The following is a 21099-nucleotide window of genomic DNA, read 5'->3' on the forward strand; positions in this document are numbered from 1 at the left end:
TTCAGAGGTGTGGGACTTCCTGTACTCTTAACAATAGGAAGACTCCAGGAGCTGTCAAGTGGGGAATGGAGGAGAGCTGCCAGGGAAAGGAGAGGAACCGAGAATTTCACTCATCTGGGCACTGGAGTCTGGATTTGCCCAAGACTACGGTTCCCTTAAAACTCTGACCCAGTGCAGCACTGCAAAGAATTGATTTCTGAGATGAGACAATGAGCTGTGTTTTGCATTTTGTAAAGATGGAGAAAACCTCTAACACTGACCTGTATGGGAGATGACTCAATTATCCGTGCCTTGGTACAGTTGCAAATTATTTTCCTTTGTCTGAAGTGGGTGGGTGCCAGCGCCTTCATCAGAGCTCCTTAATTTAATGTATGGAAAATGTCTCAGCCACCATTTTTAACAATTAGCTGCATCATGGTTGAGGTGAGCTGGGTTCTGAAGGCAGCTGCAGGGCCGTTCCATTTACATCAGGTTCTGTGCCACGAGAGTGTTATTACTGTAAAACTCAGAAAATGAATTTGCACACTGCATAGAAGAGTTTTCTAGGAGGGTGGAGAACATTCCCAGAAAGAAAATGGAATCCTTTTGTCTACAGTAAGTATTTCTCGTACTCATATAGTGGTGAGAGGCTGCCAATTTTTCTTTGGTTGTATGGGCAAAAAAGACTTTAAAATGAATGCTGCAAATATTAAAGGTGTAGCAAGCACAGAGGTTCTCGGATGTATTTCTTATCTATGTGTTAAAAACCAAGTGAGATTATATACTTGAAATAATAGGTTTCATGAATGATTTTATCACATGCTTTTAGTTATTTATTCATACTTTAAGTTAATGTGAGGTATGAATTTATCACTAGTCAAATTTGAAAATGACAATTTGAGAGAAAAAGGAAATCCGAATTTAGCATATTTAGAAGAGTTCAGGCTTCTTTTCACTCTTTCACAAACACTTCATTTTCCATTTCTGAAGAAAATTGCTGGATTATAGTTGTGCTTTTTTTTTTTTTTTTTTAAAGAAAACTCTTCCATGATCTATAATAGCTGATTAAAATATATAAGAAGAAATGTTTTAACAGAACAAGATTTTATCCTAAAAGATCAATATTGGGGCTTTTATTCTCATTAATGAGGATAATTTTTAGTGCCTTCTGTTTAATTAATAGTTGTGACATCAGAGCTACTTGTGGAAAACTCTTGTTTGTGATTGTAAGCTTAGAAATCTCCATTCTTAAAATTAATTGGATTTGACTGGTTTATTCCTTTGTTCCTTTATGCTGTTACTAAGTGGAAACAAGTAGATTTTAACTTTGGTTTTATATCTATCTTGTTAAAGGCACTTAATCCCGAAGTATTTATAGTAAGTGCATTTTACAGTAAACCGAACCATGAAGAATTTTCTCAAAATGCTTTCGCAGCCATTCCGGGAGTTGAATCTTCGCAGAACTGGGTGTCTGAGAGCCCTTTTAATTGATAGCAGATTTATAAAGCCAGCTGTTCTTCCAGGTCTTACTGTACTAGCTGTTTTCCATCCTTTTCACTGAATGCCATTTTCTCTAATTAATAGATGTTTTTGAAACTAGGTGAGGGGAGGATTTTCACATCAATCTTTTCATTGAAATAGGAAGGCTCAGTTGTCTTAAGCCCTGTTTAGAATCCCACAAAGATTCCATAAAGCTTGCATAAACCTTTTGCTTGCAGCATGACAGCTTAGATCTCAATATAATTGTTTTAATCCTGGGAGGGCCATTTAATATATTAATTGTTTAGATATATGGTTTATAGATATATAGATTGGAAAGGGATTTCTTTTCCCCTTCAGTTTTATAAGGCTTACACTTGGAGATAAAAGGGTTTCAGGACAGCGAATTAGAACTCCATCTTAACTGCAGCTTTGCATGAAACGTTCAGGTGGGTGGCGTGAAGGGCGTCACAGAGCCTTCCCCTGAAATTTTTAAAGTAAAACTTGGTCGAAGATTCTGGTCTTTTTTTCTCTAGCTGTGTGAAAGCTGTGCACCAGGGACTCTGGGGAGATAGCAGAGGCCCAGCTGCCTCTCATTTTCTTTGCCTCCCCCATGGGCTATTCAAGTTTGGCTGCAAGGGAGAAGCTCCCCTTTCTTTTATTTGTGGGGGAGTCCCAAACCTTCAGTCTGGAAGCTCTTTCGTTTTCCCATGAAATGTTAGCCTGCCTGGTAGTGAAGAGTCAGGGGCCGGTTCTTTTTGCTATAAAAAATGTGTTCCTGTCAGACCTTTGGATGCCCTGGTGGTGCTGTGATGCAGACGAGCAAGCAGGTCGACCAGCCGGCTAGGAAACGCCGCGTGCCACTGAGATGGTGGTGGCCAAGGGGCGCGATGGCCGCGCCGGAAGGCTGGCGAGGTGGGCCGCATGCGCGTCCTCTTCCTCACTCGCGTTCGAGGTCACCTCTGGTAGCGCGGAAAGACTTAACGGCGCTTAAATACAGATAGCTTCCGATTGACAAATATGGATAAAGGACAATTTTAAATAGATGTCTTATACCAGACTTGAAATTCCTTGCTTGTATTTTCTTTTTCTTTTTACGTGTCGGAACTTACTCCTCCTGACTCAGGATTTCAGAGAACAGGACAGTATGCTTCTTATGGCTAGATGAAGCTAGCATTCCTTTGAAAACATGTTATTTGCCTTTGATTCTGATTTTCCATTCTCCGTGGGCTTTGGTTAATTTATACATAAAAGATATGTCAGCTATCTTCAAAAGCAAAGTTCATTGTAATTTCCTTTGTGGTTCAAGGTATGGATTATTTTGGAGTGAACTATAGCTTTCATGGTAGTAACAATGCGAATTTCTTGCCTGTTCCCACCTCTCATGGACTTGGAATTTCTGGAGGTGGCTCAGAGTTAGTTTCTGTAGTACAATCAGTTCATCTTACAGTTAGGTAAATCAAGGTTTACTATAAACAACTTTCTCAAGGTTGTACATCTGGAAGGCAGTCGATTGTGCCCTGAATCCAGGCCGCCTGACTCCTAATCTGTGCTGTGCTGCGCCTTTGTCTGCATTTGGCTCCGTCTCTTTCTCTTTGTGGGCGTACTGGTGACTGATAGATCTAACGTTTTGAGCTTTCAGCAAAGTCTTGCCAAAAATGACTTTTTGAGCTGTACGTAGAGTCTTCCTGGGCCTGTGTCTTGGATGATATGCATTTATAAATTCATCATTTACAAACAGATATTTAAAAACAAGATATATCCTGCAAGTCGAGCTTTTAGGTCCATTTCGTTGGCTCGGCATGAAGTGGGGCTGAGTGCTTGTCTCCCGAGGTGGGCACCGGCGACCCGTCCCTCTGCTCTGCGCTGGCCTGGGGCTGGGCGTCTTCCCAGCGGCTCGCTCCTTTAACTCTGGCTCGGAAGGGCCCCACAGTTAGGGCAGTTAGGGTTGCCCCTTCCTCTCCCCGTATGGATGGGCTGGGTAAATGATTTTAGCTCCCCGTCGGTTTCGGGCAATTCGTATTTGAAAAATGGACTTGCCCTCTCTCCTGCTGTTGCTCGTATTTGCCACTCCAGCCAAGCAGTGTTTCACGTTTCCTGTACCTGTGGTGACAGTGGTGAGTGGTGCATCCCGCATCATTCCCTCAGCGCCGACAGGGGAGAGTCACAACCTTTTCAGACTTAATCGAGGTTTTGGAGAGAGTGTGAAATCCCAGTACTGTTAGCAGAGGAGTACCGTGACAAATTCCACTTACGGCAGTGGGCAGTTATAAAGGAGAAGGTCTCTTGTTTGTTTTAGTGGTCTCCAGACAAAGGATTTTTTGAAAACATTTCCAAACAAGAAGGAACTGCAGCAAAACCTAGGCTCCCTTTTCTGTGACCGCCATGATGATGAGTGCTCCAGTCCTATCAGCATAAGCCGTGCTGCACGGCAGGAGGACCTGCGATTTTCGACTGCAGTGTAAATGACTGACACCGCGTACCAGCAGGGAATTAATATGGCACGTGGCTCCCAAACCTTGTCTCGACTAATCTCGCTCCTTGTGCTTGCTAAGTAGAACTCGAGGCTTAATCCTGAGCTCTGTAGAAACCAGCCTGGCAAAAACTGCTCAGCTCCCCCTTGCCGGCTCAGAGACATGCCCTCTGCCATCAGTCCTTCTCAGAGCCCCCAAATCTTGCTTTTGTTTCCTGTTTCCAAAGTTAAAAGACACTAGGTCTGACAAAGCAGAGGAGCCGTGGGCACGCGTGTATGCATACAGTCATGAGTTGTTTTAGAGTGGGTTTGGGGGCAGTGGGAGGGGGATGGTAGCCACGATAAAGGCCATGATTGATGCATTTCCATTCCGTTCTTTGAATTTGGACTAATCCATCTCCAAGATGGAAATCAGTTCCCCATATTAAAAACGTTTTTATCGTCCTTTCATGTAGCCTCCTTATTTTATCTTTCCATCACCTTAGAGTGGCTGTGAGATTAGTATTTTTAGAGTTGTTCATACCTTTGGGTGAGGAGAGGCTTCTGCTGCTGCTGCTTTTTGAAGACATACATTGACACATTTTCTTTTCCATTTGCAAAGCTAGATTGACAGGTTTTCTCTTCTGAATCCTCCCTGGTCTTGTGTCCCCAAAGCTTGGCCCTAGCAAGTGTGCTGGGTTGGGGCGCTGGGAGGAGATAAACTTCTCAGAGCTGCTGGCTTGCTTTCTCCCATGGGCCACCTCAGCAGTCAGAGCATTTGGCTGGCTGCCCTCCCTCTCCCTCTCCTGGCTTCTAGCGTTCCAGCCCCGCCGCCCCCCCATTCCAGGAGTGGAGTGAGTGGGGGGCCAGCACAGGCCCAGCCACTGCAGTGGGGCACATCCTGCTGCATCATGGCCTCTCTCGCTAGGGTGTGGGCTCTGATTCATTTTTTCTGGAAGTGATGAGGTATGAGCACAGAGCAAAGTCACATCCTTTCCCCGGACCTCTGTGACTCGCGGGGGAAAGCTGCTTACACAACCCTGAAAGGTAATTTCAGGGCTCTGCTGGATTTGGGAGGAGGGGGAGTTCTGCTGAAAAGCATTTTTTCCGCTAGTGCCTACATGGCCATCATTGATTATTTTACTCGTTTATGTTATGCCCTTGCTGCTTACTCCCCCTCTACACAGCGTCTCCCGGTGACTGAGCTGGAGAGATTGCTTTTCTTTCCTGGATGGCCAGAGATAGGGAACACGTACCAGTGCAGGGGGCAGAACTGGCTTTGCAGCTGTAACATAAGAGACTTAAGTGGTCCTCACACGGATGCACTTTCTCTCCAAGTGCAGCAGCCTGATGTGCTACGCAGCCCTAGCTTGAGGCCTTTGCGTAGGAATAGGAGGAAGCACCTAGTAGTTATATGCCCACTTGTGTTGACGAGGGAGGTGTGCTGCCCAGCCCTGCACCCCGCACTGCCACACCACAGGAACGCGTGTCCCCATTCTCAAAGACGCCTTTCCTTTCTGGGGCATGGTAAGTTTTACCTCTTACAGCCTTCCTTTGCCCAGTGCTGAAAATCCTGGAAGTTTGGCTTTTGTTATGTGATAGCTTTTTCTTCTTTCTTTCTTATTTTTAGTGTAGTGGGGAGGGGTCCACAGAAGGCAGTAGATGGACTTATGTGACTGGCTCTCTCAAAGGGCAGTGGCTTCTCCGGAATGCACAGGTGAGACGGAGTTGTATCATGGCTGTAGTGATGCCCTTGAAAAGGCTGGACGTGCGAGCGCGCTCCAGTCGGAATGCTGCCCGTAAGGCTCTCGGCGGGTCCCGGACGAGGCCCAGCTCAGAGCTGTGTATTCTTGGGTTTAGAATCTTCTTGCACACACTGAGTTCTCTTCCACCTGTGAGAATTTGTAGACCATCCCGTAAACCAATTTGAGTTAAGGGAGCAAGTGGTTTGTTTTGCCTTAACGGAGCCAAATCCATCACATAATCGTGTGACCCTTTGTTTAGCCCAGTCGCAGAAACCATGTACAAAATTGGACCCCGTGGCCTGGCAGTGACAGATGGCCTGGTGCCCACGCAGCGCCATATTACAGCGCCAAGGTCTGCCACCTGTGGCTGCAGAGCCGCCTTCGGGCCGATGGATCTGTGGAGCTGGCAAATGGTGGGACTCCACAGCCACGGCTGCCAGGCCTGCCGCCACCTGCTGAATGCGACTGGCGAGGCTTCCGCATGAGTGCACCGTGAGGAATCATGCAGCAGCATTAAAAATAGATCACAACTGGCGATGTCAGCTCTTCTAGCTTAACACTGCTTTCAGCAGGAGTATTTTCTGAAGATATACATATATCTTTACATTTTTGCAGAAAACAAGCAGTGGAACTGACTCTAAATATCTGAGTGGGAGAATAAAGCCTTGGTCGGCTACTCAGTCTGTACGCCTTGCGAAAGGAGAGTCTGTCTCTTGTGGGCCTGTTAAGCTGACATTTTATGTGTTCCTATTTTATTACATTAAATTCAGGTCTAAGAAAATAACTGAATGTTCTACAGACCATATGATAGTTTCCCAAATTCTGAAAATGCCCCAGTTTTAAAATTTGTTCTCATCTTTTGGGCTGTATCAGTAATGAACATCTCCTTGCACCTGAAAAATTCCTCGAGGCGCTCTCCGCAGGCACCACAAAGGAAGCTAATGAAAAGCACCTTCCACCATCTGATAAGCCCGGGGCTCCGAGTGCTGGCAGGATTTTTCTGTGTGCTCATCTGAAAAGGTGTCTTGCTTTGTTCTTCCTCCTTAAGTAGCGGTTTTACCATTGTAAAAAATTTCACCCAAGAAGAGGTTTCAGGAGAGGTCATTTCATTCATTCAGAAATGGGGAAGAAGGTTTGGGACAGGTTAAGGGAGCAGGTATGTTCCTCAGAATGAGCCGAAGCAAAATAATGAGTACAACTCACTCTCGTCTTTGTAGAAATCGGACACTTCTGCATTTTACTATCTAAGTGTCTAACGAATCCTTGCAGTGCTTATTGGAATGCTTGTGTTATCTGGGCACAGACCCTCTTGATTATTCTGTTTTTAAATTTACTTTTGGATCTCTTTTTCTGTTTCCTCTTCATTGCCTTTCAGGCTGTCGCTCGTGTCTTGGCAGTGTTATATGCAACCACTATGACCATTTCCTGCTGTTACTGCTTTCATCTGTTAGCATTACCTTGATTTTGAATGTTGGTCATAGATTTCCTATTAATTTGTATATATTGTATGTATTAAACGAGAGAACATACCAGGTTTTTATAACACCATGTATTTTTGTCTTGCGTCAGGTGGCTTCCGGTAGAAAGGCTGGCCTGCTGTGGGCGCCTTGCTTTCAATTTTGATGGGGTGCATTGCTCGTTGGTCTGTTGAAGAAGAAAAGACATGGGATGGTCTTTTGTGTTTTGAGGGCCATGTAAAATATGGCTTTTGCTTTGTGGAGCCAACTTAAACTAATTTTTTAATCATTTTTTGATTCATTTTTTTAATGTAGTTGTCTAGCAAATCACGTATTTGTCGTAGGTGGGAAGCAAAGACCTGTGCGAAAGAATCAGTGTGAGCTCTTTTTTTTTTTCTTTTTATTGCCATCTTACTTCCCTTGCTAAAGTGGATACTGAGTTTTTTCGCAGAGACCCATCTTTCTTAGCTTTCACTTTTAGAAAGCAAATGAGCCAAGAGACCCTGGCCATTTGACAAAAACTTCCTTTTGCTCATTCTCTTTTTCTGCAGTAGGAGTTAGCTGCCACTTGTATTCTGAAACCCAGAGTCTGTATGATGATTAAAAATTGCGCAGTTTCGTGCCTGCCTTTCTCAGCTTGAGCCATTGAAAAGCCATTTTGGCTGCCAGGTCCCTGAGTTGTGACCACATGTTGGATAGGAGAATCGGCTTACCTCGCGGTTGCATTCTGGTTTGTTCTCGGCCAGTATCCATTGCAAGGCAGCCCACTTCCTCCGTTACAGAAGGAACAAGTGGTTGAGGGCATTGCTTGGGCAGGTGTACAGTGTTTACTGTCCCACAGCAATAAATATTAGTAATATTTTGGAACACTATAGAGTTGACAGCTAGAGCAGTGATTTCCACCTTTTTATCTGACCCATAAAGAAATACTACAGATTTTTACACCGTGACCTACTTTATACATACAAATAAGTATATGTAATTGGAGCAGAATTTTGTTTAAAAAAATTTCCTGGTTGATTTCATGATCCAGTGGTGAGTTATGACCCACATTTTGAAAAGCCCTCTTCTAAGGGAGCGCCTCAGCCTTGCCGTTTACTGTCCCGTTCCTCCCCCAGCCATGTGAGGTGAGGAGGAGAGAGGAATAAAAATGCAAGGGCAACACACCCGTTTGTCCCAGCTCGACGTGCTGTGATGGAGACAGCGTGGCAGAGTGGACGGCGGAAAAGGGATCGGGAAATGTGGGTTCTAAGTCTGAGCTTGCTGCGTACAAACCAGGTGCTCTCAATGTGGAACCCCAACATTCGAGAGTCGATGGAAGCTCTAGAAACCATCTTGTACAGCTCTTTCAATGTTTAAACCTATATTAAGAACACACTTTAAAGTTGTGGTCCAGGTAAGTAGTAGTGAGAAACAGATTAGCATTGGGTTAAAAGTGAGGACAGGAACCAGATGCGTGTAACACGCACTGCACACAGGAATCCCCATGTCCGTGTGTGTGAGCTCTTACTAGTACTGGTCTAAGGATTAGTATTCTCTGAGCCTTCAGCTTCATCATCTGTGAAGGGGAACTAATGACTGATGAAGAACACAAATTTAAGGATATTTTGCTTCCCTCCTGGACTCCATCCTTTTCGAGAGAAAAGGTTTTACTTTATTTTCTTGATTTAGAAGTTTGCTGTTCCCTAAGTATCTCAGAAACAGTTGGTCTCTTGAGAGTTAGAACTGTGTTTAAATTCTGTCTCTGCCTCTTCCCGTTCAGGAACTCTTGGTAAAGTTGGTTAGATGCCAAAATCTGTTTCTTACCTGTAAAATGGGATGGGGGGTAGATGGAGAGAGAGCGAGGTGCTCCTGTCTCTTTCATATTGTTCAAAGATTAGCAGTAATGTCTGAATTGCTTAGAGCAGTGTCTGGCCCTTAATTGCTTCCTGAGTGGGAGCTATTATATGTTAGAGCTTGAAACCAAAACCCATTCAAGGAGCCAGTTAACAGGGTCTGTTTCTGGGACTCTGGCAGTGAGGAGCCGGGTCCAGATGGGGATGTCAGGAGTAGCTGTCTTACTTATTATTAGCAAGCCTGCGGATGTTTACAGAATGGTCTTTATTTAGTGGGCCAGCAGCAGAAGGGCCGGGTAGGAGACTGAGCGATTAAGAAGTGCTTGTTGATGAGAAGAGGGATGTGACTGATGAGCCCTGCGGGTCACAGTTAGATGGCGAGCCTCTCCAACTAAGAGGTAAGCCATTAGCCTTCTCTGTGACCAGAGGTCTTCAGCGTGGCAGGGAGCTCCACCGAATGAAGGAGAGAGGGCACCACGCAGTTCCGCCTTCACGTCCAGCTCAACTCTGCAGAGACCGTTTTCTGATAAGCTGTAAAAATATCTCTCAGGAACGAGGGACATGAAGGTGCCTCGCAGGAGGAGCTGGAAGGAAAGAAAATCCACACGGAAAAGGGAAGTCTGGGAAGAGATCTGTGGGAAATTTGGGTTGAGGCAGGTATTATTCTGCCCAACTTTTAAATTCTTTGGTATTTTTCCCCTGTGTCCTTGAAAAGAAGCTAACTGCCACTAGATGGCACACAGATCCCAGCACTATTCTGACTGTATAAATTATTATTTTTAAGATTCTTTTCAGAAGATAGGTCACTCATTAATGTGTTGTTTTTAAAAATACGACTGGTAGCCTATTTTAGTGTTTCATTATAGAAATGAATGACGGATAAAGAGTCAATATTCAAAATCTGAGTATTCCACGGGATCAGTTTGTGCTGAAGAGAAAGCCCCATTATTGATGTGCACTGTGGCCACATGAGCATCATAAAGAAGAGAAGGACCTGCCCAAACCAATCTTTTTGCCTTCTTTTTCTTCTTAACCACTAACTTGAAATATCACTTTTTTAGAAGTATTTAGAATTGTGGTTCTTACAGAATGATATGTTGCTTTTAAATATTATGTGTCCGATTTGCTTTGCATTTGTTTTGTGTGTTCGCATATATGGGTTACATGTAGACATGGGTGCAGTCAAAAGAATCGGATGGGCTAGTCATTCATTGATCGGGAAGAGCAGAGGAAGCCCAGAGAGTGGGTAGGGCACTTGGCACAGCCCCTCCCACCCCAACCACACAGAAAAAATGAGACCAGGCTTTGTCAGGCCGAGGTTATCACCCTCCCAGTACCCGCCTGCAACAAGGGTTTTTAGACAGTCGCTTCCTCTAGCAGCAGCCTGTGCCTACCCTTTGTTCAGGAACAGCATTCTATGGTAACAGATTCATAGCTTTGTTTATAAACTGTTTATAAAGCCTTTAGCTTTACCCATTGAAGACTGCCCAAGAAAGGGAATTCATGATGAAGATTTGCTGACTCAATGATTCATTTGCTGTGAAGTATAGGTATAAACAAGGGCCATCAACATTCTTCCCATCCATTGGTGTCTGATTCCCTGCGATGGCTAGAAGCAGGCATGATGTGGTGACAAGCTGTCTCCTTCTGTATGGACACATGGGGTCCTAGCCTTGTGTGCTCTGGTTTATTGAGGTCACTGCAATAGTAGGCAAGTGACCAATGCCTCTCCCCACCCCAGCCGAACCCCAATGATCAGTGTAGGTATTTGGAACAGTCTTTGTGTTGTGGCCCAGAGCTGCCTGGGAGCTTCCTCAGGGGCTGCCCTGGCGGAGCCTATGAGGGACCCGTTTCCTGGGTCATTGTCGCTGTGGTCCCAGTGCACCGTCCAGCTTGGGGTGTGACAGCAAGTACAGGAGAATCGTGGGCCAATACAAAAGCGATCTGGGGAGTCTATGAAGATTAGTAATATTTTATTTAAAATTTCCTCCCAGTCTTAGCCAGCACCCCACCCATTATGATATGAGAACCAGCAGTCTCATATCTGGGACCGTTTGAACAAAATATATTAAGTGATCAGAAATTAATTACTTAACCATGAGAGTACGTTTTCAAGAAAACTGTCAAGTAATGTTTTTTTTTTAAAAAAAAATTTATTGTGTCATTTTAAAAGCTTTAGCTTAATTCTCCTTTGTAGCATATTCCCCCAGACTTCCTTAAAAAAAAAAAAAAAAAAGCAAAAACACGATTCTGGAAGAACAGGTCTCTTTGGACATGGTCGACAGTAGCGTGCTTGACGTGCAGGATCTTGCATGATGCTATAGAGAGATCTAACTTGTAGGGTGACTTGAATTCTTTCATATTATGACTCAGATTTTGATCTCTACCTGTTAGTTGTTCCTACTCGACCCCCATGTCCCAAGCTGTGGAAAAGAAGCTTCACGAACCTTGTGCGAAGGGCAGGTGTTGGCATGGAGACAGGCAGGGAAGCTGACTCTGTCTGTCTGCAGCTGTGGCTGTCTGTCAGGACAGTGTGGCCCTCTCCTTCCTCCCTGAGACCTCAGCTTGAGCAATGGGGCAATGAATAGCAACAAGGAGGTTGCCCGAGGCATCTCTTTCCTTAATGCCACTGACAGATCTAAATCTGATTCTAATAATAGAGCTACATGTGTTGACCCTCAGGCCAAACACTTGATTACATTATCACAGGTAATATTCACTTTACATATGAATAAATGAAGGTTTCGAGTTTGGGAGTTTGAGCAAAATCACACCATTAGCCCCGATTTAAAACTAGGTCTGTCATTGTGTTATTTTGTCGTTGCATTTAACAGGTATTTTATCCTGTGCATATTAAGCCAGACTGTGGACTGTCTCCTCTTCACCCCACCTGTATTAAACAGGTAGCAGGTGTCATCGGGCCTGAAGTAGGGGGTACGTGTGGCAAAACCCCAGAAGAAACGTGTAAATAACTGACTTTTTGAGTATCCCAGCCATTGACAAGCAAGTGAAAAACACAAATGGATGGCAATGGCTTCTTGGATATTAGAAAGAAATTGAAGAATTCATTGAGGGCAACAGAGAGAAATATAGACTAAGGAACGGTTAGAGGCCCTGTGACGGGCTGCGTAGCCAAAGCTCTATCTATAAATTGGGTCGTTTAGGAATTTGAAGGGCAATCCTGTCTGTATTTTATATGTTTCTGGGACAAGGGACTTTACTGCCCCATGGGGATTTTACCTTCTGACAATCATCACATGCTCCCAGAGTGAAATAAACTAGGAAACCTCTGTAAAAGCCATCTATTTTGATATTTTCGAGTTGAGAGTTTTGTGAGCGTGAAGGTGGGCAGGTATCAGATAGCCTGATGGTTAGTTCTTTTTCCTGCTGTGTACTTTAGATGCTTGGAAGGTTAATTTGAACCTAAGTTTGTGTCGTTTCTCCCCCCTTTTCTAGGGCTTTCTAAAGAACGAGAAGGACAATGCCTTGCTGTCGGCCATTGAAGAGTCCCGGAAGCGGGTAAGAAACGAACCTAAGTACAGATGCCAGGGAGCACAGGTTTCAGAAGCCAGAGCCCGTGCGCAGGGCCCAGCTCTCCTGCTTAGTGAGTTCCCCAGAGAGAATTCCGTAGGAACGTTGTGCCTGTAACTCCATGTGTGTTTGGTGACCGAAATGCATCTGAAACTCAGGGCTGGACAATTAATTATTAAATTAATCTTAAAACGGAAGAGCCAGACAATTCTTGGGTTTCATTGTTACAGTAAAAAGTGGTATTTTGGTTTCTGCCGAATCAGTAGTTCAGAAAAGCAGTTATGATCATTGATAATTTTTCTCCATTTCATTTCCTTTTGTCACCCAGTTTGACTTTCTATGCCACCTTTTATAGTTATTATTTTTTCTTAAAGTATAGTTGACGTATTGGTTTAAGGTATCCAACATAGTGATTTGACATTTATATTCCTATACTGTGATCATCACAATAAATCTAGTAACCTTCTGTCTCCATACGAAGTTATTTCAATAGTGCTGACTATTTTCCCTATTCTATTCATTACATCCCTGACTTTTTTTTTTTAATAACTGGAGTTTTGTACCTTGTTCTCTGTATCTGTGAGTCTTTCCGTTTTGATTTTGTTTTCTCTGTTCCTTTGTTTTGTTTTCTTACATTCCACATATAAGTGAAATCATATGGTATTTGTTTTTGTCTGACTTATCTTAACACATACTCTCTAGGTCCGTCCATGTTGTGGCAAATGGCAAGATTTCATTCTTTATACTACCTTTTATGTTAATAATTTCTCTAAGCTCTTGCAAAAACAAAAACAAACTAGCTTGGCTCTTAGAAGGATGGTAAATAAGTAAGCCAGAGCAGCCATTATATGTGCAACAGAATTTTGCAACAAGCATTCCCTCAAGAAACGCAAAGATCAAAGATTGCTGACTTTACTAACGTGAATTATCTCCATTTGCTTCTGACAAGGATTAAAAGATCAAAACCTTTCCAAAACATCCCATTATGGAGTAAGAGATTTTCAGGCCACCAGAGTCTTCTGGGGAGGGAGGGGGAAGGAGGGGGAGGATGAGGGAGGCAGTGGGGAGAATAGCGGTCCTGGGGAGTTGGTAAAGTGCAGCCTCCCCTGGGAAGGAGGCTGGAGGGGTCCCGCTGGTCCCCCAGTAGCAGCTGTCTCTGCAGAGCGAGTAGGGGTAAAGGGTTTTCTCCTTACTTACATAATCCTTATATCAAGTGAAATGTCTTTCTGTGTTATTTATGTAAAAAATAATAAAGTAAAACAATGCTGCTTCTTGGTGTGCTTTATTAAAATGTTCTGTGCACGTGGAAACACCTCACTAGGGCTGATGTGAGTGAGCTTGGGCAGCACGGGGTTCGCCAGCTCTTAATTCATAAGAGAATGTTCCAAAGGCATTATTGAAATGACTGATAGCTCTAATTATCAGAGTCAAATCCCTAAAATTTCATTAATTATATTTTTGGCAATGGTACTTATTTCTAGAAATAGAGAAATTCACTTGATTCAAATTTAAAAATATTTTTTAAAGATTATTTTTGTTGTTCACACTTTAAGTGAGCTCCCAACTTTAATTCTCCTGCTGTAAAGGACCAGCGAAATTAAATTAGAATTGCCAAAAGCCACCAGGCCTTATTAATCCATTTACCCTGTGGAATGTGTTTCTGGAATTGGCAGCCTCTGAACATTGTGCCATACTGAGACTAAGTGTGCAGCCAGCCAAAACATTTAAGTGACATACCACAGTGCAAAAGGTGTGCGTGCATTTGTGAGGGTGGAGTTCCGGGGTTCAGAGCCAGCCTGCGGGGAGACCTTTCACCTGACTGGACACCAGGTGACTGCCGCTGAGCAGGAGTCATTTTCAAACAAAAGGTGAGCAGCTTCCTGGCATTTTAGTGGTAATTTCATGTTTGAATAACTTGCCAATGGCCCGCTGGAATGCCAAGAAAACAAGCCACAAAACCACAAATGTGTCCTATCTTTTCCCATTTGGTGTATCCCAGCAAAAACAGAACAACATTATCAGAACATATGCAGAGCTTCGAAAAGCCAGCAACAGCTCAGTAATAAGTGGGTGTGAAGTCAAAGCATATTGTCCTCTTCCCTTGATGAAAAAGGGGTTTGAGTGCTCCCCACCTGTTCTCAAGTCAGTCGCCCGGTTCTCTCCCTGCCTTTTTTAGCTGTGTTCAAAGAGATGTATCTCCACACATAACTTGAAAGATTCTGATTTAATTCATAGTAGTGTCTCCACTGCGTTGTCACTTTCTGTGGTTTGTCTTGTCTTCCTTTCACCTTTAGGCCCCCGCTCACCCTTCTAGGTCATCCTTTCATCTTCCCTTGGGCTTCTTTCCTTCTTGCTCCTCCTGTTCCCTGCCGCCCACCTTGTCTCAGACCCTCACTGTCTCCCTCTTCTCTTCCTAGTTGAGTAGCTCCTTCTCCCCTCTAGTTGACATTCTTTGCACCTCATCAATCTGATGGTTCAGACGTGAGTCTAAAGGGAATAGGCTGGAATGGGGCAAATGGGTGGCTGATCATTCCTGATTAGCCCACAAATTGGATGCTCCATTATCTCTAAGGTAATTAAGATAAGCTGGGGGTGGCATGGTCAAGGGAAGAGAATTTTAATGCTGGACCATTTATTTTTATTTGAAGCTGCTTATCACACTAATGATGGAATAGGACCACAATGCTTTTCAGTCAGGTTGTGGGCTGTTTCTCAATGAGTAGCTGGCATAATTCTCAGCTGTATCTGAGGATCTGAGCCCATAAACCTGCCAGAGTACTTCTGTGTTCATGAAGCAGGAGTTCTTGGCACATTGGTGGGCAGCCCGATTAATGGGATGATGGTTAATTCCCACTATTGTTGCTCTGACCCTTCCATGATGCTGGACATCTGTTCCCTCTGTCCCCAGCAACAGTGTCTCTGGATGGTATATTATCTGTTTTCTTCAATAGCCTTTACTATTCTGCCATTCTCTATCAACCAAAGGATTTGTCCTTAAGAAAAATTCTTATGACACTGGTGTCCTGGGTCAGTGTCACAGCTTAATCGGTGCCTCGTTTCCTGTTGCAAGCTCAGAGAGCCGTATGGTATGCCGGCCTTCCCCCACCTGCTTATTTCTACCTACCCTGGTCCTTGTGCCACATGGCCTTTCATTTCCCCTTGCTGGAGAACCTCAATGCTAAGGAGCTAGGTGGTTTGACCACTACACGGAAGACTTTTAAAAGAAGTCGTGGTTCGTCAGCGCACTCTCTCTGCATACCTTCTAGGGCAGCTATCTCTCCCTGCCTGGCTTTCCCTCACATACTTCTCTCTGTTCAAGTGCCTAGCTTTCCTGTACAAGTTCACACATGGAACGAGAGAGGATGATTTCCCTCTGGGTACTCCAGGCTCGCTGACTGGAGTGGTCCATTCTGCCTGACTCTCCGAAGAAAACTAGGTGGAACGATGTTTTTAAAGTTTGTGGTTGTCTCTTCTTGTGTCTTCAGAATACATGTTAGAAAAGGGATCCATTGATTGACCAAAATCCTACTTGCCAATCGTGCCAGCCTTCTTTCTGCTCATTTTCGTGTGTGTCTAGTGTCTGTCTTTTTCACGTTTTAATAAATATTGGTCTATAGTCAAACATCTCATCTGAAGGAAGAGTACATGTCATTTTTCTGACAGTTTCCCAAAGGTCATATGTATAGTTATTATCAGTATAAATTATCTACATTGCCAAAAGTAAAGCAGACATTACTATATTCATTCCCTCGGTGCTGCCTAATTAGATGCCAATCTGATTATGATCTGATTGTAAATGAAATGGCTTTTTGAAAAATGGGCTTAAGCTGATGGGAACCTGGGCTGCCAATTAGAGGATAAGAGGCCCAGAATGGTCGTGATTCAATATATCTCTGTAAGTTGCTTTAATTTCCTCCTCTCCTCAGAGGTGTTGTTTTGTCATTTCCCTCCCTCCTTTCCCACCCCCCCCTTCTCCTTCCTTCTCTCCTTCCCTTTTTTCTCTTTTGTCTTTTCCTCCTGAGTGTCTTTTGGTAACAAAGGCACCAGTAGACAGGAGTGAGGTTCGCCCGACATTTCAGTAGTGACTTAGTGGGAAACCTAACCACAGAACGCTCTGTTTTTCTTTTACTGGTTTGCTTCCTCCTATGACAATATTACTGTTTCTTAAAAAAAAAAAAAAAAAAAAAAAAACAGAAAGACTGGGAGAATCTTTTGTTTGTCTTTTCTTATCATAGATGCTTCTTAAATTAAGATACCATTGATTTTATAATCCATCATTATGCACTAGAAAGAAAAAGTACTAAGTAATATATACTAAGTACAATTGTAATATGTAGCCTAATTTCAGAGGTTTTAAAATTTTGTCTTAATAAGCACTCGAAAAAATGTTCAGCATCGCTAATCATTGGGAAAATTCAAATCAAAACCCTGAGCTATCACCTAATACCCATTAGGATAGCTGCTATCAAAAAAAAAAAAAAAAAAAAAAAGTCCCAGAAAATAATATTAGTGAGGATGTAGAAAAATTGGAACCTTTGTGCACTGTTGACGGGATTGTAAAATGGTGTAGCCTCGATGGAAACAGACCTTCAAAAAAATTAAATATAGAATTGCCATGCGATCCCCCAATTCCACTTTGGGTGTACACCCCAAAGGCTTGAAAGCGGAACTTGAGATATTCGCACACCCATAGCAGCGTTATTCATAATAACCAAAAGGTAGAAGCAGCTCAGATGTTCATGGGTAGATAAAGGATAAATAAAATATGGTATATACATACAATGGAATATTATTATTCACCCTGGCAAAGGGAAGGAAAATCTACATATGCTACAACGTTGATGAACCTTGAGGACATTATGCTAAATGAGAGAAGCCAGACACAAAAGTACAAATACCGTATGATTCCACTTATATGAGGTAGTAGAAGGAGTTAAAATCATAGAGGTAGAAAGTAGGTTGGTTGCCACGGGCTGGGGAGAGGAGAGAACGGAGAGATGGTTTAATGGGGACAGAATTTCAGTTTTACAAGATGCAGAGCATTCTGGAGATGATGGTGATGGGTGCATGACAGTGTGAATGTGCTTAATGCTACTGAACTGTACACGGGAAATGGCGAGGACGGTACATTTTACGTTATGTCTGTTTTGCCACCATTTAAAAATATTTAACGTGTTAGACTTGATGAAATAGGGTATTTGCAAATAGTTATTAAGGATAACTTTTAAAGTACATTGCTTTTACTCTACTTATGGAAAGATGGCAGATATAGAGGGCTTTGAATTTCTGTTAAACTTTAAAGAAAATCATGTTCTGTTTTGTCATTTGGGTCATCTCTCTGCTCGTCACCGACAGACCTTCGGCATGGCCGAGGAGTACCACCGAGAGTCGATGCTGGTCGAGTGGGAGCAAGTGAAACAGCGAATCCTCCACACACTGCTGGCATCAGGAGAAGATGCCCTTGACTTTACTCAAGAAAACGAGGTAGGTCGATTCCAAAAGATAAACCACTATTAATAAAACCCGAGGTCAAAGAGTGCTTATCTACGAGGCAGCTGGCCGTCTCGGCACGGTAGATGACTATCTCCTTCTTGAAACTCTCCCCCCTCCCCCCGGCTTTTAGGACACCCGTATTTGTCTGGATTTTCTCCAACATGTCTGGCTGCTTCTCAGCCTCCTTTGCTCAGTTTTTCTCAAACTCCTTGATCTCTAGATGTCTGAATGTCTCAGGGCTAGGTCCTTGACATGTTCTCGTTTCTCTCTTAGTCACTGCCCTGTTGATCTTGTCTGGGCTTGTGGCTTTGAATCCCATTTATATTGCCAAAAACTCAAATTTACATCGCAGCCCTAAACCCTAGACTCATTTATCTGTTGGCCTTCTTGGCTCTGCTTAGATGTCTCCTAGCCATCTCAAGCTAAACATGTCCAGAATTGAGTCATGATAGCACCCGCCCCCCCCATTTCCCTCCTGGCGCCAGCACCAGCCTTCTGTACTCTTACAAAGAGTTTATCATCTTTATAAACGGCAATGCCAGTTTTTCATTTCCTCAGATCAAAAACCTCAGATTCGTTTTTTGTCCTCTTCTTCTCCCACCTAGTCTCTCACACGTGTAAGCAAATGTAGTTTAACCCTGGTCTCAGAATATACCCAGAATCCAGCCACTTACCACCTCCATTGTCAGCAGCCTGGTCTTTTGCCCATATTATTGAACTAGCCTGACTGGTCGTTTCAGTTATCTGTTGGTATAAAACGAATCACACCAGACCGTGGTGGCTGAAAACAAGAGTTTAGCTTAGCGGGGTATTTCCAGCTCAGGGCCTCTCGAGGCTGTGTTCAGGGTGTTGGCTGAGGCTACACTCAGGACAGACTCAGTCCCACGCTCGCCCATGTGGTTCTTGGCAAGCCTCAGGTCCTCTCTGGCTCTTGGCTTAGGGGCATCAGTCCCTCGTCTTGTGGATCTCTCAGTTGTGCAGCTCACAGCATAACTTGCTTCCCCTAGAGCAAGAGTGAGGGGTTTGGGGGACAGCTAAATGCCCCCACGACAGAGCCCAGTCTTTCTCTTAGTCCCCTCTCTTCAAAGTAAGTCACTCAATCAGCCTTCACTCAGGCGGAGAGGCTTATACAAGGCTCGACTCCCAGGAGGTGGGCACCCAATCTTAGGGGTTGTTGACCACACTAGTCACCCTGTTTTTGCCCTCGTACAATGTCCTAACACAGCAGCCAGAGTCGCACTATTAAAACACAGGTTCGATCGCGTCACTCCTCTGCTCAGGACCCTCCAATGACACCCTCTCTCTTGGAATAAAAGCCAGAGTCTTCACCACGATCTGTAACTCCCTACCAGATCTGGTCTTATTACCTCTCCAAGCTCATCTTACAGTGCCCTCCCCGCTGCTCCCGCTGTTCCTGGCAGCTGAACTCCTGACAGGTTCTTTGAACGAACCTGGCAGGCTGACCTGCAAGTGCTCTTCCCCCACATAACTGCGCGACCGTCTCCCGCATGTCCTTCAGATACTTCCCCAGTGTCATCTCAGCGAGGCCTTGCAAGGTCTTGATACCTGAAACCCAAACCTGCTTCTCCCCATTCAGCACTTCCCGTATCCCCTTCTCTTGCTTTATTTTTTTTTAAAGCATTTTCTCCCATGTACCATTATGCATATTTTATGTCTTTATATTGCTTATTGTCTGTTTCTTGCATTAGAATGTATTGATTGGCGGTAGTGCTAAGTTGAGGGTTTTCTCCTCTCAAAAGTCTACTTTTCAAGGTATTTACAATTCAAGAATTAAAGTACCCTTTCCCCAAAAGCCCACTGCCCCTCTTTCTCCCCCAGAGGCAGTCACTATTATTACCTTCTTGCGTATATTCCCATAGTTTCTTTATGTGAATCCAAGTTAATGGGCCTATATATTCTTGTTCCCCCTTCTTCTTACACAAAAGTTCGCTTATTGTGTGCTTTGTTTTGTATCTTGCTTTTTTACTTAATATATCCTGAGGATCTTTCCTGAGAGAGATCTGGAGGCAGGCTGCACCTTGGGATCAGCAGGAAAGAGAGTCTTGCTTGATTGGTGATGTCTGCCCTGCGCCAGGGGAGCTGTGGCTTGCCACACATTTACCCCTCTGGTGTTGGGGAGAGAACGATGCTGGGTTCACATTCTAGCTTCACACTGACTAGTTCTTAGACCTTGGCCAAATTATTTAATCTCGTAGACCTTCAGTGTCTTCACGGATGAAATGGGATTTTGGGGAAGATTAGTGATAATTAAGGCACCTGACCCACAGTGGCCATCCCTTACTATTTTTTTTTTAAAAAAAGCAGTTTCAGTTACTTTGGAGGTGCAGATTAAAAATTATAATGTTATAAAAATTATAGTGTTAGGCATTTCAAATACTATTACCAGTGCTTTCTGATAAGTCTTTTCCCCAGAAGTCGTTTCATGGATAATTAACGTTCTTTTCTCATGAGAAATCGGACACCTGAGTCTCAGAGAGACATGTAATATGCTGGCGAGACCTAGGGCTGTTAGCTTCTAGACCATTGGTCTGCTGAAGTCTGGGTCAAGGGCGAGTAGCTTGGCAGTTTTTCACACCTGCAGGGTAATGTCACACATCCCATATCTGCATATTTACTCCTGATTTAAAACTGTTTTTCTATTAAATTAGCCCCCAGTTATATAGATGCTCTGAAGTCATTTGTCTTAGGAAATCACTCCTTAAGGCCTCTGTTCCACATTCCTTAGAAGCTTCAGAGACTCAGATCAGAGTCTTTGGGGGAGAATTAATGTGTGAAACCCTGGCCAGCCTGATGTTTCTTTCTCAATTTCTTGTGAGTCCGGGCAGATAAATAGAACAGCTCCTAGTTTTACAAACTTGGTTTTTTAAAATGGTGTTAATAGGTTGTGGTCTGTATTGGGATTTGGAAGTAATTATAAGCTGCTAATGAGATGTTCTTTCTTGATTATTCTTCTCTTAAAAATAGACCAGTCTATTTAGTAGACTCTTCTTCCTTGACCTCAAGTCCCCTTGGAAGGGAGTTACCGGCATATTTGCTATTCTCTGCTGTGACATCTAGCAGAGAGGACAGCTTTGCTGTGAATGCTGGCCAGGGGTACAGACGGTTCT

General features: G+C 43.7%; 1 protein-coding gene across 2 annotated transcripts in view; it reads left to right on the forward strand.

Moving 5' to 3' along the window:
- NUP93 (nucleoporin 93) overlaps window positions 1–21099 on the forward strand; it is an 85962-nt gene that overhangs the window by 39130 nt on the left and 25733 nt on the right. For both annotated transcript variants that reach the window (XM_016124078.2, XM_016124079.2), the window contains 2 exons: window positions 12404–12466; window positions 17834–17962. In XM_016124078.2, coding sequence (XP_015979564.1) covers window positions 12404–12466; window positions 17834–17962 — 192 coding nt within the window. The remainder of the gene's footprint in view (window positions 1–12403; window positions 12467–17833; window positions 17963–21099) is intronic.

The sequence above is a fragment of the Rousettus aegyptiacus genome, unplaced genomic scaffold (assembly GCF_014176215.1).
Source record: "Rousettus aegyptiacus isolate mRouAeg1 unplaced genomic scaffold, mRouAeg1.p scaffold_m13_p_14, whole genome shotgun sequence".
NCBI lineage: Eukaryota > Metazoa > Chordata > Mammalia > Chiroptera > Pteropodidae > Rousettus > Rousettus aegyptiacus.